Consider the following 14237-nt stretch of genomic DNA (forward strand, 5'->3'; position numbering starts at 1 on the left):
GCGATTTGTGTGCTAATTTTGTTTCTAATAATTGCTCCTGCTACAGATGGTCCCAGCTTTGTGAACTTGCAAATGAGGTCCCATATTAATATTGATTTTAAAGATCCAACTTGCAAAACAACTCGTACGTAAAAATGCAATCCGTAACAAGCCCACTTGTAACCTGGGGCTACCTGTTGTCATAAATTATTGAAAGTAAACTTTTAAGTGCTGTTCAAATAGCGTCTAAGAACCAAGGAAACTACCACAGCTGCTTGATAAATCTTACAAGGTAAAGCAAACATTTCTTTCTTGTCCTTATTTGTTTACAGCAACTTTAGCGTGGGTTAACAATATAATAATTAGCTATAAATTGATTTTGCTGAGTACTGTTTATATCATTACATTGGCCATTACAATTGTGTTTAAAGCACTGTTAATTTCTTAATTGCTTATCTGTTACAAAGGGGTTGTCAAGTGAAAGAAATCTCTTATAGTCACTTTGTATTTTATCTAACTTTACCAGTTAAATTAACAGAACTGCTAACAAACCAAACAGTTCCCCTTAAACACTAACTATTCCCATATAAAATAAAATTCTTATAGTATGCTGTTCCAATAAATATGTCTCGCTTATATAAGCCAAAGTAAGTTTTAATTTATTTTTCCTATTAATCTCACAATTACAGCCAAGGTAAGTCTTTTGGGCTTATTCTTTTCCTTTCTGCTGTCCTCCAGTCAGGAACATCTTCCTCCATAGAATTCTTCTTTCAGGAATATTAGTTAAGAGTACCGCTGTACCTTTACTGAAAATGATGGTTTTGTGAGAGCCAGTGACTCATGCTTTATAGCTGACAGCTGTTTGCTTAGCAGGTGACAGTTGACTTTCACACTGATTTTTTTTTTTCAAATGGCCTGTTCTTTTATACCCTCGATGACCTATCAATTTTTTTACAATAGCATTGGTCCTAGGTAGTCAAAGCCATCAGAATTAAATTTAATTCTGGTTTCTAGGGCCTGGTTTAAATTAATTGGCTAAATTCAAAAATCTTTATCTTGGTAAAAATGCTACTTTGCTTGTCATCAATATAGTCTTTTGATATAATGTTTCAATTTCAAGAACTCTGTGCACTGCTGCCGCCTGCAGACCTATTTTGAAAAATCTTTTAAAGGGAACACGCAACTCCTTTCCCAGCCTTGGTTAGATGCACCAAACTGCTGGTGGGAGCGTGAAGGAACAATGAGGTAGTTCCAAATCAAGATGGTGTGAAGGGGTACTTACATGTGGTGATATTCCAGTGCATCTGTCAATATCAGAGGTCACTAGTTTGGAAGGCACTGTTGACGGAGCTTTTGTGAACTGCTGCAAGGTGATGGACATGGTCTCAGTCAGGGAAGATGACTTTGCCTGGATGGTGTTGAGCTTCTTTAATGTTACTGGGGCTGTACCCAGTGAGGCATGCAGGGCATGTTCTGTCCATACTGACCTCCACCTTGCAGTTGGTGGGCAGGCTTTGGAGAGTCAGGAGGGTAAGTTATTTGCTGCTGTAGCTACCATATGCATGGTTAGCTCAATTCAGTTTCTAGTCCATGGGTCACTAATGCCCTTTTGAAGAAAATTGTTGTTCCTCTCTGGTCTGGCCCAAAGTGTGACTCCAGATCCATTGAGATTTCAGATAGCCTCTGTAATTGCATTTCAGGCCATTACAATGTGATAAATCAGACACACGCCACAGCATCAACCTAGGCACTGAAAAGAAAACTCAGTCCTTCTATTTCTACAAAATCCATTTTACTAACAATTATGGAATTGTGCTAATTTGCAAGAGCTATCCTATTTACGAGACAAGCAACAACCTGATGTCGTCATCCTCTTGGAAGGGTAGGGTTTTGTCTGATAGTATGTCCTATTTCACTGTTGGCACAGGGGGTTTACCTGGTGTTCAACATTGTGACTGGAATCTCAGTAGTCTAATGGTGTCAGGAATCCTAATTATCACCCCTAGCAAACAATTTTGAACAAACACTTTGAACAAAAGTGTTTAATGAACGATCCAGATCAGTGCTTTTTTTTTCGGAACACAGCATTCTCCAAGTGAAATTTCTAATGTCCAAACTGGTTTTGGCTATTCCAAAAAAAAATTACGGTGACACAACCACACAATTTCCTAATGCCTTGAAAATGACTTGTTCAAGTTTTTGGATGACTTCAAGGCATTTTAAATCAGAGCAACAGAATATGTGTACTCTGTTCAAGTATCTTTTAATCAACTGAACTTGAAGGATTTTGCCTCAGCTTACCGTAGTTTACTTCAAATACCTTTGAAAAACCCTAAAGCTGCAAGAAAAATTCCAAAACCTTTTAAGTAATTGTTAAAACTGACTAACCTATAATAAAGCATGACTTCTGTTCAGAACTTTTCAAAATCGTCCCATGATCCTCCTGTATCTTGGCCAAAAAATATCTCAACATTCCAATTACTGTTAAGTAAAGGGGAAGACAGACTGCATTTGCTTTTGTCTGGCTGGGGAGGGGGGGGGGGGGGTGAAAAGCAGAATTCATTTGGTATATTTTGCTGTGAATTCTTAGTTTCTTAAAATAGGTAAAATAACAAATGCAGTCACTGGTTTGTAGTTTGCCTTTTATCATAGGACATCATACAATTCCAAGCCCAAAGCACCAGTTTAATATAAAACTGTAACATTTAATAACCATGATACAACTTATCAATTTCAGTTCACCTTGCTTACAGAGGGGCAAAATATGATTACATTTTAAAACATTGGGGCGGCACGGTGGCTCAGTGGTTAGCACTGCAGCCTCACAGCACCATGGACCGGGGTTCGATTCCAGCCTCGGGCAACTGTCTGTGTGGAGTTTGCACGTTCTCCCCGTGTCTGCGTGGGTTTCCTCTCGGTGCTCCCACAGTCCAAAGATGTGCAGGTTAGGTGGATCGGCCATGCTAAATTGCCTGTAGTGTTCAGGGGTGTGTGGGTTACAGGGGGATGGGTCTGGGTGGGATGCTCCAAGGGCGGTGTGGAGTTGTTGGGCTGAAGGGCCTGTTTCCACACTGTAGGTAATCTAATCTAATCTAAACAGTCAAAATTAACTGCAGATAGAACAGCCGATGCTGGCCTCCGAGATAACAGTGTGGAGCTGGACACTAGGGAGCATCAGAGGAACAGGAAAGCTGATGTTTCAGTTCAGGACCCTTCAGAAGTCTTCAGCTAAGACTACTTGCGTTTACGTAGTACTTTCCATCAACACCAAATACCCAAAGTACTTTGCAGCCAGTGAAATATTTTTGAAATGTAGAATCCATGAGCCAATTTGTGCATAGAAAATTCTCAAACAGCAAATGATTATTGCCATATAATAATGCTTGGTGATTTTGACCTGCCTTGATTTATCCGATCATTTAAAAGACCACACTTGAATAGTTCATTTTGTGCTCGGGTTCTGGAGTTGGACTTGAACCTTTATCTCTGCAAAAACAGTGTCACCCTTCAAAGTTTTAATGATCTTAAAGAGGGTGGTTCAGACAACATTGTTAGATTCTTAAGCAGGAAGTTACTTTAGATGCACAATAGTATTGAACATGCCTGTTTGATTAGGAAAGATCCAAACTAATTCAGCTTGAATAAGTGCCGCTTTGTGGCAAAATAGTAGTTTCTGTGACCGTCATAGCGGGTCTGTCAAAGTCCAAGGGGACTACTTACCAGATTAAAAAAATTAGAGTCGTAGGAATAACAATTAGCTTTTGTGAAAGCTCCCAGTAGTGACATCAGACACATTATGCATATAGGATTAGAATTTCAATTTGATATTTGTACATAGTTTAATTTTTTGAAAGCCCACTGAAGTGTACAATGTAATAGTTCTGATGAAGGGTCCCTACCCAAAATGTTGACTTTCCTGTTCCTGATGCTGCCTGACCTGTGTTCCTCCAACTCCAGTATCTGCAGTTCTTGCTATCTCCAATGTGACAGTGTTAAGTCATTATTTTAGCTGATGCAACAGCTATTCTGTCTTTATTTAATTCAGTATCAATAACATAATGTCTAATTTGGAAATGAACATTTCACACCTAAACTTGAATGGACAAACAAACACCAGTACTAAATCTGTCTTTCCCAATTGTGAAATGTATGATGTGAAAGCACCTTGACGAAATTTTTACAATGAAAATACTCAATCACAAAGTTCTGTAAACACAAAATATTCATACACCATATTAGAGCTGAGCCAATACTTTGGGGTAATCTTAAAATATTCAGTCGGGACTTTGTTAGCTGGAACAGCATGACAGACCCGCTATGACAGTCACAGAAACTACTATTTTGCCACAAAGCGGCACTTATTCAAGCTGAATTAGTTTGGATCTTTCCTAATCAAACAGGCATGTTCAATACTATTGTGCATCTAAAGTAACTTCCTGCTTAAGAATCTAACAATGTTGTCTGAACCACCCTCTTTAAGATCATTAAAACTTTGAAGGGTGACACTGTTTTTGCAGAGATAAAGGTTCAAGTCCAACTCCAGAACCCGAGCACAAAATGAACTATTCAAGTGTGGTCTTTTAAATGATCGGATAAATCAAGGCAGGTCAAAATCACCAAGCATTATTATATGGTAATAATCATTTGCTGTTTGAGAATTTTCTATGCACAAATTGGCTCATGGATTCTACGTTTCAAAGCGTTCTCCTACTACTACCACCTATCTAGAAGGACAAGGGAACACCACCTCCACCTGCAGGTTCATCTCAGTCACTTTTTCAAATCTGGCTTGGAAATAATCACCCTTTCATCACTTGCTGGACCAAAAGCCTTGATCTCCCTCGACAACATCCTCCTACACCAAATGGACTATAGCTGTTACAGAGGGAGACTGCAGCTCACCATTCTTCTCAAGGACAATTAAGAATGGATGAGAAATGCTGACCAGCCAGCAAAGCCCATACCCCTAGGGAGGAAAAAATATTTCATTTAAAGCTTCTGCATGCAGTTTCTTCTGTATTCTCTGGCCACCAATGTGATACCATAAAATAATTATTTAGTCCTGTTGGCCAGTTTCCAGTAGCGATCCCGAAGAACAAAAGCTGCTGATTTAGGCTGTCTCTGACGAGTGAAGATCCCCTTTTTGTTCCCAGCTACTCGTTCTGTACCTGCAAGTAAATCAAGGTCTTCATGTAAAGAGTGCATAATTGTAATCTGTCAAAGAAACAAAAAGTGCACTTGTATACCTACTGGTGCTTTTAATCCCAAACCAACATGTATAGTTAAACAACAATAATTCTAAAATCCATTGACTGTTCCGGTCTGGTATCAACCTGGATGGTTTTCTGAAATGAAACAAAGAACCATGGTTGTTTGAGTTCTGAAATAAAAACAAAGTCCTGAAGAAACTCAGCAGGTCTGGTAGCATGTGGGGAGAGAAAATCAGTGATCATTTAGAGTCCAGTGACCCTTCCTCAGAACTGGCAGATGCAGCCAAACCTTCTGATTTTTCCAGCACTTATTGCAATACATTCAATTTTCTAATGTATCAAGCCAATCAAGGGTCACTAAATGTGAAGCATGGTGACTTTATGAACACACGTTAATGATAGGCCTTTCACAATAGTTCTTGCTGCTGCTGTTTTGTCCATTGAGTAGGTCTACATTGTGGCAAGCTGGTGTTCATTTTTTTTTTAAAATGAGTCACTTATTTTTCCTTCCTAGTGGTGCTGTTTTTAAGTGAGCCAAACCTTTTTTAGAACCAAATATAATTCTTTGCCCAGTGCAGTATAGCAAAGCAAAACTCCAAAATAAATACAATGCTAGAGAAATTCAGCAGAATACCAGCATCTGTGGAGAGAGAGCACAGTTAAGGTTGAGTCTGATATGAGTCTTCAGAGCAAGAGTCATACAAGACTCAATGTTGACTTTCTTCTGTGTTTGTTTCGGATTTCCAGCATCTGTAGTATTGTACCTTTGTTGAAATAAAATTCCACACTTATAATTTACCATCTACTGCCTCCAAGGTAAATATTCAACTATGCAAACAATTCACTTCAGAGCCAAGAAAATCTTAACACCTCATTCCAATCAACCTTTGCCCTAAATGTATGAGACTCACAGGGTGAGCTCCAATCATCCCTGCTTTTGTGTGAATTTTCCCAATACTTCACATTTTTAGCTCGTACAAGTAAATCTGACATTTTAAGGCAAACTCCCACAAACAAGCCTGGGGTGAATTAGGCTCCAACACATAAGTATGTGTAACTAGAGTCTAAAGAGTGACTATAGAAGCAGTAAACTGTTTACTTTCCAGATTCTCTGATTCTCCCACCCCCTCCACTTCAAGGTTTAGGTAGTTCTCTTGTGGTTATCTTAATGAGTAAGTCTGATGTGATACCCCAGGCTAATACAGAATGCTATCACTAGATTATTAATCCAGATATACCAGGTAGTGCTCTGGGAGCCTGAGTTTGAATCCAGGGCGGATGGTGGAATTTGAATTCAACTAAAATCTGGAATTAAGAGTTTAATGTTGACCAGGTAACTGTTGATTGACAGAAAAATATCAGGTTCACTTGTACCCTTCAGGGAAGGAAACTGCTGTCCTGCATGTGATCAGAGATAATGGGAACTGCAGATGCTGGAGAATCCAAGCTAACACAGTGTGAAGCACACGAACATTTCCATGTCTGTGTGATTATAAACCCTACAAATCCCCATGGAAAAGCAAAATACTGCAAATAATGGAATTTATTTTTTAAAAAGCTAAGTTCTTTCCCCATAGATGGTTCCTGACCTATTGTCCAGCATTTTGTGTTTAAGTACGTTACTTACTCTGAGCAGTCATGAAGTCTGCAAAATTCCAGATTAGTTCTCCAATCAGATAGTCTTTTCTTCTTTCATCAAATACCACAAAATACTCCTGCATGACAGCCTTTTGGTACTCTTCTGAAAACATTACTGGGGGATCCTTAAAGCACAAATTTATGTAAATCACAATAATATTCAATCTGATCTATAACATGCGTTTCCTGTTAGTTATTTCTATCTCAATAGGCCCTGATGCAATGCTTATTCTCTTGCCTTCTGCCATAATCTGTAAAGACCTGATCTCAACTCCTTTCGAATGCTTCATTGAACCTGCCTGTACCACACACTCGGGCAGTGCATTCCAGGCATTAACTACTCATTGTATCAAAATATTTTTGTTAATTATTCCAAATCTCTGCCTTTTCATTTTTCATCATTTCACGAGTGGGAACATTTGCTCCCTATCCACTCTGTCCAGATGTTTCATGATTTTGAATATGTCTAATCATTATCTTCTCCAAGGAAAACCACGCTGACTTCTCCAATTCACCTTCATAACTGAAGTTCCACCTCCCTGGAACCACTCATATGAATCTTTCCTGCATTTTCTCTAAATGCCATCACATCCTTCCTCACAGTCCTGAATTGCCAACAGCTAGATGTAACACTCCAACTGAGGTCGCACTTTTTTAAAAAAATCTAAATTTAACATAACGTCCTTGCTCTTGAAATCTATGCTGCTGTTCCTGTAGTTCACCACCTGCTCCCATAAGCCTGTCTGCTGGTACTACTGCCCATCCAGTATTGCTTGTAGCCCCTGTAGATTTTAGCCACCCATGGTGCCATGGACTGGATTCACCTGGAGAGAGGCAGATATTATCAGTACTCAGTGGAGGTGAATAGGGGTTGTAGAGTTGGATATATTTGGAGGGCTCCTGCAATACTGTCTGGTGGTCACCCATTTCCTTTTCCCTTATCTGTTTTTAAGAAATGTGATGATCATGTCAAAAAAAGGTGTTTTTCTCAAAGCTCTCAACCTCACAGATGTATTACAGTGAGTTGCAACTGTTCCTCCAACCCCAGACTTTGACCTGCTGCTGTTGATCACATTACCTGCAAATGTGGTTATCCAGGACACAGGAGAAGTCCTAGTGTTCAAGCACAGCACAGAACATGAACACTCGAGACTGGAACAGCCCTGTCATTCCTCTATTGGTTAATTAATAACATTGTTACTGCTAAAACTTTACCAATATTCATAACCTTTACAAATACTTCTTAAGCCTAAGATCATAAGATATAGGAGCAGAATTAAGCTATTCCCTTCATAGCAGATATGTTTCTCAACCACATTCTCCTGCCTTCTTGTAACCTTTGATCCCTATCTATCTCTTCCTTAAATACACTATGATTAGGCCTCCATAGCCCTCTGTGGCAATGAGTTCCATAGATTCCCCACTCTCTGGCTGAAGAAATTTCCCCCCTTCATTTCAGTTCTAAAGGGTCTTTCCTCCACTCTGAGGCTATGCCCTTGGGTGCTTGTCTCTCAGAGTAGTGGAAACATCACTTCACATTCAGTCTATCCAGGCCTCTCAGTATTCTGTAAGTTTTAATTATATTCCCCCCTTATCCTTCTAAATTCCACTGAGTACAAATCTAAAGTCCTCAGCTGCTCCTTATATGACAAAGCCTTCCACCCAGGATCATTCTTGCAAACCACCTCCTGGATACCCTCCAAAGCCTGCACATCCATCCTGAGATAGAGCCCAAAACTGTTCTCAATATTGTAAGCGTTGTCTGATCAGATCCTTAAACAGTATTAGCAGTACATCTCTGCTCTTTTATTTGGGTCCACTCAAAATGAATGCTGACACTGCATTTACCTTCCTACCTGCCAACTGAACCTGCACGTTAACCTTAAGAGAATCTTGAACTAGGACTCCCGAGTCCCTTTATTCTTCAGATTTTCAAAGCTGATAATAAAATAGTTTACATCTCTATTCTTTCTAAAGTACATAACCTCACACTTTCCCATATTGTATTCCGTCTGTCATTTCTTTGCCAACTCTCCTAGATTGTCCTAGTCCTTTTGTAACCTCTCCACTCCCTCAACACTACCTGCCCTACTGTCTGTCTTTGTTTCATCTGCAAATATAGTAAATTACCCTCGGTTCCTTTGTCCAGATCATATTAATGTAAATAGAACACAGACCTCCGTGGAACTCCACAAAATCACCGGCTGCCATCCTGAAAAAGACCCCTTCATCCTCACTCTCTGCCGGTCTACTAATGGCAGTACTTTTCCCCTAACGTCACGGGCTCTTATTTAGCTGTCCACTGTGCTGCACCTTGTCAAAGGTATTCTGGAAATCCAAATAGATCATGTCCACTAGCTCTCCTTTGTCCATCTTTAAAAATGGATGAGATTCACCAGTATATTCCTTGGTTTAGACAAAATAAATACTCACCAGCCAATCAACCTGCTTCTTTACAGTGCTAGAATTCCATTTGATTCCCCTGAAGGTGAGCTCGGATTAGCTCCTGTTAGGAAATTTATTTTACGCTCCCACTTCTGGCTTCTCTCTTTCCCACAGCTCCAATATAACTTTCACTTTCTCCACATCGCTTTCCATTTCCATTGCTCTGACCAAACTCTCTCTCTCCTTGCATTGCTTTACCTCCACTCCTGATATCCAGCTGCTCTGACTGGGGGAATGGGAATGTTTCTATTAAACTAAGTTGGAACTATAGGTGTAAAATTTATATTTATTAAGTTTAAAAATGTGCAGGTGGAGGGCATTATTTGAGGTTACACTTGACTACAAAAGGAAGAGATAATGGACGCTCTTCTGGCACAGTTGTCATGTCCCAACTCTGTCTTTAAGTCTCACCTCAGGAGCTGTTGGCCCCAGGGACATATGAAAAGAGAGAGTTTGGCCAGAGCAATGGGAATGGAAAGCAATGTGGAGAAAGAGAGAGTTCAACTGGAGCTGTGGGAAAGAGAAACCAGGAGTGTGAAGATAAAGTAAATTTTTGGCCATGGATCTGTTATAACACAAGCAACTAGGTTTACATACTCATTAATCTATTAAAACCTTATAAACTGATTAAAGTTTTAACAATACCTTGTTTGTTTAGTACATCCTCAATGATGTGATCCTTTGATCTTTTACTTATAAATTCTAGGCCTGATGCCACCTCTCTCTCTGACACCTGAAGGAGGAGTGAGGCTCCAAAAGCTTGTTTTCAAATCAACCTGTTGGACTATAACCTGGGGTCATGTGATTTCTGGCCTTGTCCACCCCAGTCCAACACAAGCATCTCCACATCAAGACTTTAAAACTGATACAGCAAGCTTTTTACTAACTAGCACCTATGGGGCAAGAGTGTGCCAGTCGATCAATATTCCAGATAATCAACAGGAACACCTAGCTGCAGTACACCCTGATCAAGCGAAGCTTCAAGGCATCAACATCTCTCAAAAGTACCTTTTAAAAACATTAACATACCTCCTAAAATCATATAGTAAGAGAAACTTAATGCAAGAAGTATACACATCACTGTTACATTTACATCACAAAAAGTGGGACACAGCAGTAGATCACTGCCTTTTATATATATATTGCCAGTTAAAACACAGCTTGCTTACTCGCCTACTTTCTGAAACTGTGGTAGTTGAGTTGGGAAGTTTATGCTCTTAATGTTTCACTTCTGTGTGTGAAACCGAGTAAGGATTTGGTCCAGTATTATTCTTTACTAAGGAACTTCCTAGATTAGAATAATAAATCCTGCTTTACCACTAAAGTCCTTTGAGGTGCCATGAAATGGCACATTTGAAATTTCAACAAGATGGAAGCCATCACTGTCCTCTACCTATTTCAGCTACTTTTCTTTTATTAAGAACAGACTTTTAAACACCACAAAACTCTGTTTCCATTATCCTATCCATTCATCCCATCCTTGCTGACCTGCTTTGGCTCCCAAGTCCCCCAGTACTTCAGTTTTAAAATGCTCATCCTGGTGAATAAATGACACACTCAGCCATGTCTTCTACCTTCCTTTTACTATTGATGGATTGTAACAGTTATCTACTGTACACACTCTGAAGTTTCCATATGTCTCTCCATCTTTAAAGCCAAAATTCATCTCTTTGACGAAGCTGCTGGTCAGACTAAATATTCCATCTTTATCTTTTAATGAATTATTGTCAGATTAAACACCTACAAACCACATTAGAATCTACTCTCGAAGAAACAAGGAAAAGCAACTCCAATTGTTTGTTTTGTACCAAACATGCTACCAATCGTATATCTACACCAAGGTGCATTAACAGGATAGGAATTTCTTGTCTGTTCATTTCTATTTTCCTTTTGTTTGACTAGTTAGCCTAGCATTAGGTTTACATACAGTCATGCAATTGGTGATGGTTCCTATACTTACACTATGCAGTCCTGCAATAGTATCTGCTCCGTATTCACTCTGAATAATTGGTTTTTGGTATTTATTATACCAGTTTTCAAACTGATTGTTAAGTTGTAATTGAATGACCTCCAAATGGCCTGCATCATGGTACCACGAAAAATAGCTGTTCACGCAAATAACGTCTGTATATTGCATCTGTGAAAACATAACCAGCCTTTTACTTTTCCAGAAATGTGTCTTTCCAGTAATCAGCTTGAACTCTGAAAAGTTAGTGTAGATTTCAAAAATCAAATTCTTAGCAACGAATTTTCAAGACTTCACTTGATGATTTCTGAAGGAAATAAGAGTTGCAATTCAAACACAGTGCAACCGACAACCACTGCATAACTAATTCTGTGGGGTCAGCAATGAAGTAAATTCAGAAAACAAATACAAAAAGCACTATTAAAACTTTTAGAGGACTTGAAACATGGATAATATTCAGGGTGTCAGATTGAACCTGTTGTCACACAGGTTCCCCCTTTTCTCATGTCAGAAATGTAAATGTTTGCTTCAGAAACATGTTGCTGACACAACCCACGAAGTCACAGTGCTCACAGATCGTATCAGATTTTTAACCTCACAGGAAAGAACAAGCACAAAGATAATCATTTCTCCCTCAAACTGACATTAGCTCAACAACACAATCATTAATCATTTGTTGAGCAAACTTCACTTCCTGTAATTACTTTATACAGTCACTCCCAGCTTCTGATATTCTTGTGGTTAGCACTGCTGCCTCACAGCACCAGGGACCCGGGTTTGATACCACCCTTGAGTGTCTGTGTGGGTTTCTTCCGGGTGCTCTGGTTTCCTCCCACAGGAGGATGTGCAGGCTAGGTTTGTTAGCTGTAGGAAATGCAGGGTTACAGGCAAAGGATAGTATAGGGATGCTCTTTGTAGAGTTACTGTGGTCTCTATGGGCCAAATGGCCCGTTTCCACACTGTTGGGATTCAATGAATATTTGTTAATAAGAAACTCTTTCTGGAAAAAAAGGCACAATCTTAGGTGTATTGTCCGTATTATACATTTTCATTGGATGGTCAATTAATACATGTGATCTCAGAGGAACCTCCCCCCAGTATGGCTGAAGTACAGCAAAAGAATTAGCTAGCCACTTCAAAAGAAGTTATTTTTCATTTTTATCTTGTGCTTCAGATCTTCAGAAACCTAATGTATTGCAAGCAAGTTGAACCGCTTCAAAATTTGAATAGATTTCATTTCATTCTGTAATGACTTTAATTACTCACAGCTTTGTCATTCTCATAGCTGGTATCTGTAACAAAGGTAACAGGCCTGGTTGGATCCATTGCTTTAGTAGAGGATATTAGCGTCCTTTTTTAAATAAAAATTTAAAAAGCATTATAAACAAAAATACATGCCACATGTTTAAGCAATAAATCAATTCCACACTAAACTTTAAAATATACACCCAAAACATTCACAATTTTGAAATTTAAAGCATGAAAATCCTTACAATATACTGATCTTACTTGAAGTAATGATTTGCTTGTGGTAGTCCAGATGCTGGTTCGTTAGCAACAGACCACATCACTACAGATGGCCGGTTTTTATCTCTGTTCACTAGTTCTTCCATTACATTCAAATGATGAGCAAGGGATTTATTTCCAAAGCTCACACTTTTAAAAAAAACATAGATTTGATTAACATTTGTAGATACAGAAGGTAACCTGTGGAAAAGGATAGGTGTTATACTTTGAAACAGTTGTTATTGGGTTACTCATTAATAGTGATTACATTAGTCGAATTGTTCTTTCAACATTTGGGGCATTCAAGATCTAGTTAGACACAAAATCTATGATTTGATGCACATATGCATGAAATGTAGACCTATCATCTTGAGTCAATTCAGAGAAGTTTTACCTCACTAATGCCCAGAATGGGGAGGTTTGTATCACTTAGAGAGGCAGGAGAGGCTTGTATCACTTAGGCTGAGAACAGCAAGAGGTAATTTCATTTGAAGATCCTGATGGACTTGACAGGGTGGATGTAGAAGATTCTGGCAGGAGAACCTTGAACTAGGGGCTCTCAGATGAGCAATCTCTGGTTTTGAAACTAAGACAGGGATGACGAGATTTTTTTCCCCTGAAGCCTGACTGTCTTTGGAACTGTTATCCTCAAAATACAGTGGAGAAAGATTCTTGATAAGCAATGGATGAAAGATATCATGGATAGGCAGTTAGAGTCAGATCAGCTATGGTCAGATTGAATGGCAGGGTAGGCACAAAGCGTCAAGTGGCTGACTCCTGCTCGGGATTAGTGTGTTTTTATGTATAAAGCTTTCAATTTTGTTTCAAACTTTTGTGATAGCTCAGACAGCAGCTGATATTTTGAAGGCCATTCTTGGTACAGCATGTGTTTTTAAGTTCCATCCAAAACATTATCAGTAGACTCAACTGTACTAGTTAGGATTAGGGAGGTACACTAAATAGTCTTTTGTTTGATAGAAATTCCTACCTCCTGATGTACGATGCGGGTGTGGAAAATTCCCACCCTGTCATTTTTCCAGTCCCTTCAGGAAAATCCAAAGTGAAGCATTTACTTAATAGAAATTTGACTTTGTGATGTTCAGGGACATAATTTGTTGGATATGGTATAATGTTCATCTTCTTATACACAGTGCATCGCAAGACTTGGTGTAAACGGCACCAGAGAAGATTCATCATCTAGAATGCAGTTCTTGTCTGTTACACTTGCGACCATCAATTTGAGACACACTTGAATTACTGTAACTTTTATGTAACTTTGTCTATATTTAAAAGATAAAGCCAGAATTTGACCCTGCAATCTGAACAGCAATTACACCATAATCTCTCAGATTTCACTTAACAGCAACTTGACTATTAACCTGAAGTAAGCAGTGGAGTACTATATTTTACAATCACCATTGTCACAGGAGATCATTAGCTCCCTTCTAAATGGTCATCTTTATTCTATAAGATCTGACAATTATATTTTCTGT

General features: G+C 39.0%; 1 protein-coding gene across 1 annotated transcript in view; it reads right to left on the bottom strand.

Moving 5' to 3' along the window:
* Positions 1 to 4628: 4628 nt before the first annotated feature.
* The window catches only part of gusb (glucuronidase, beta), a 29298-nt gene continuing 19689 nt past the window's right edge, over positions 4629 to 14237 (bottom strand). The window contains exons 8-12 of the mRNA XM_048557426.2: positions 12748 to 12894; positions 12505 to 12589; positions 11233 to 11409; positions 6817 to 6952; positions 4629 to 5147 (exon numbers count right to left, since the gene is read on the bottom strand). Coding sequence (XP_048413383.1) covers positions 5032 to 5147; positions 6817 to 6952; positions 11233 to 11409; positions 12505 to 12589; positions 12748 to 12894 — 661 coding nt within the window. The 3' untranslated portion in view covers positions 4629 to 5031. The remainder of the gene's footprint in view (positions 5148 to 6816; positions 6953 to 11232; positions 11410 to 12504; positions 12590 to 12747; positions 12895 to 14237) is intronic.

This window comes from Stegostoma tigrinum, chromosome 27 (genome assembly GCF_030684315.1).
Source record: "Stegostoma tigrinum isolate sSteTig4 chromosome 27, sSteTig4.hap1, whole genome shotgun sequence".
Taxonomy (NCBI): Eukaryota; Metazoa; Chordata; class Chondrichthyes; order Orectolobiformes; family Stegostomatidae; genus Stegostoma; species Stegostoma tigrinum.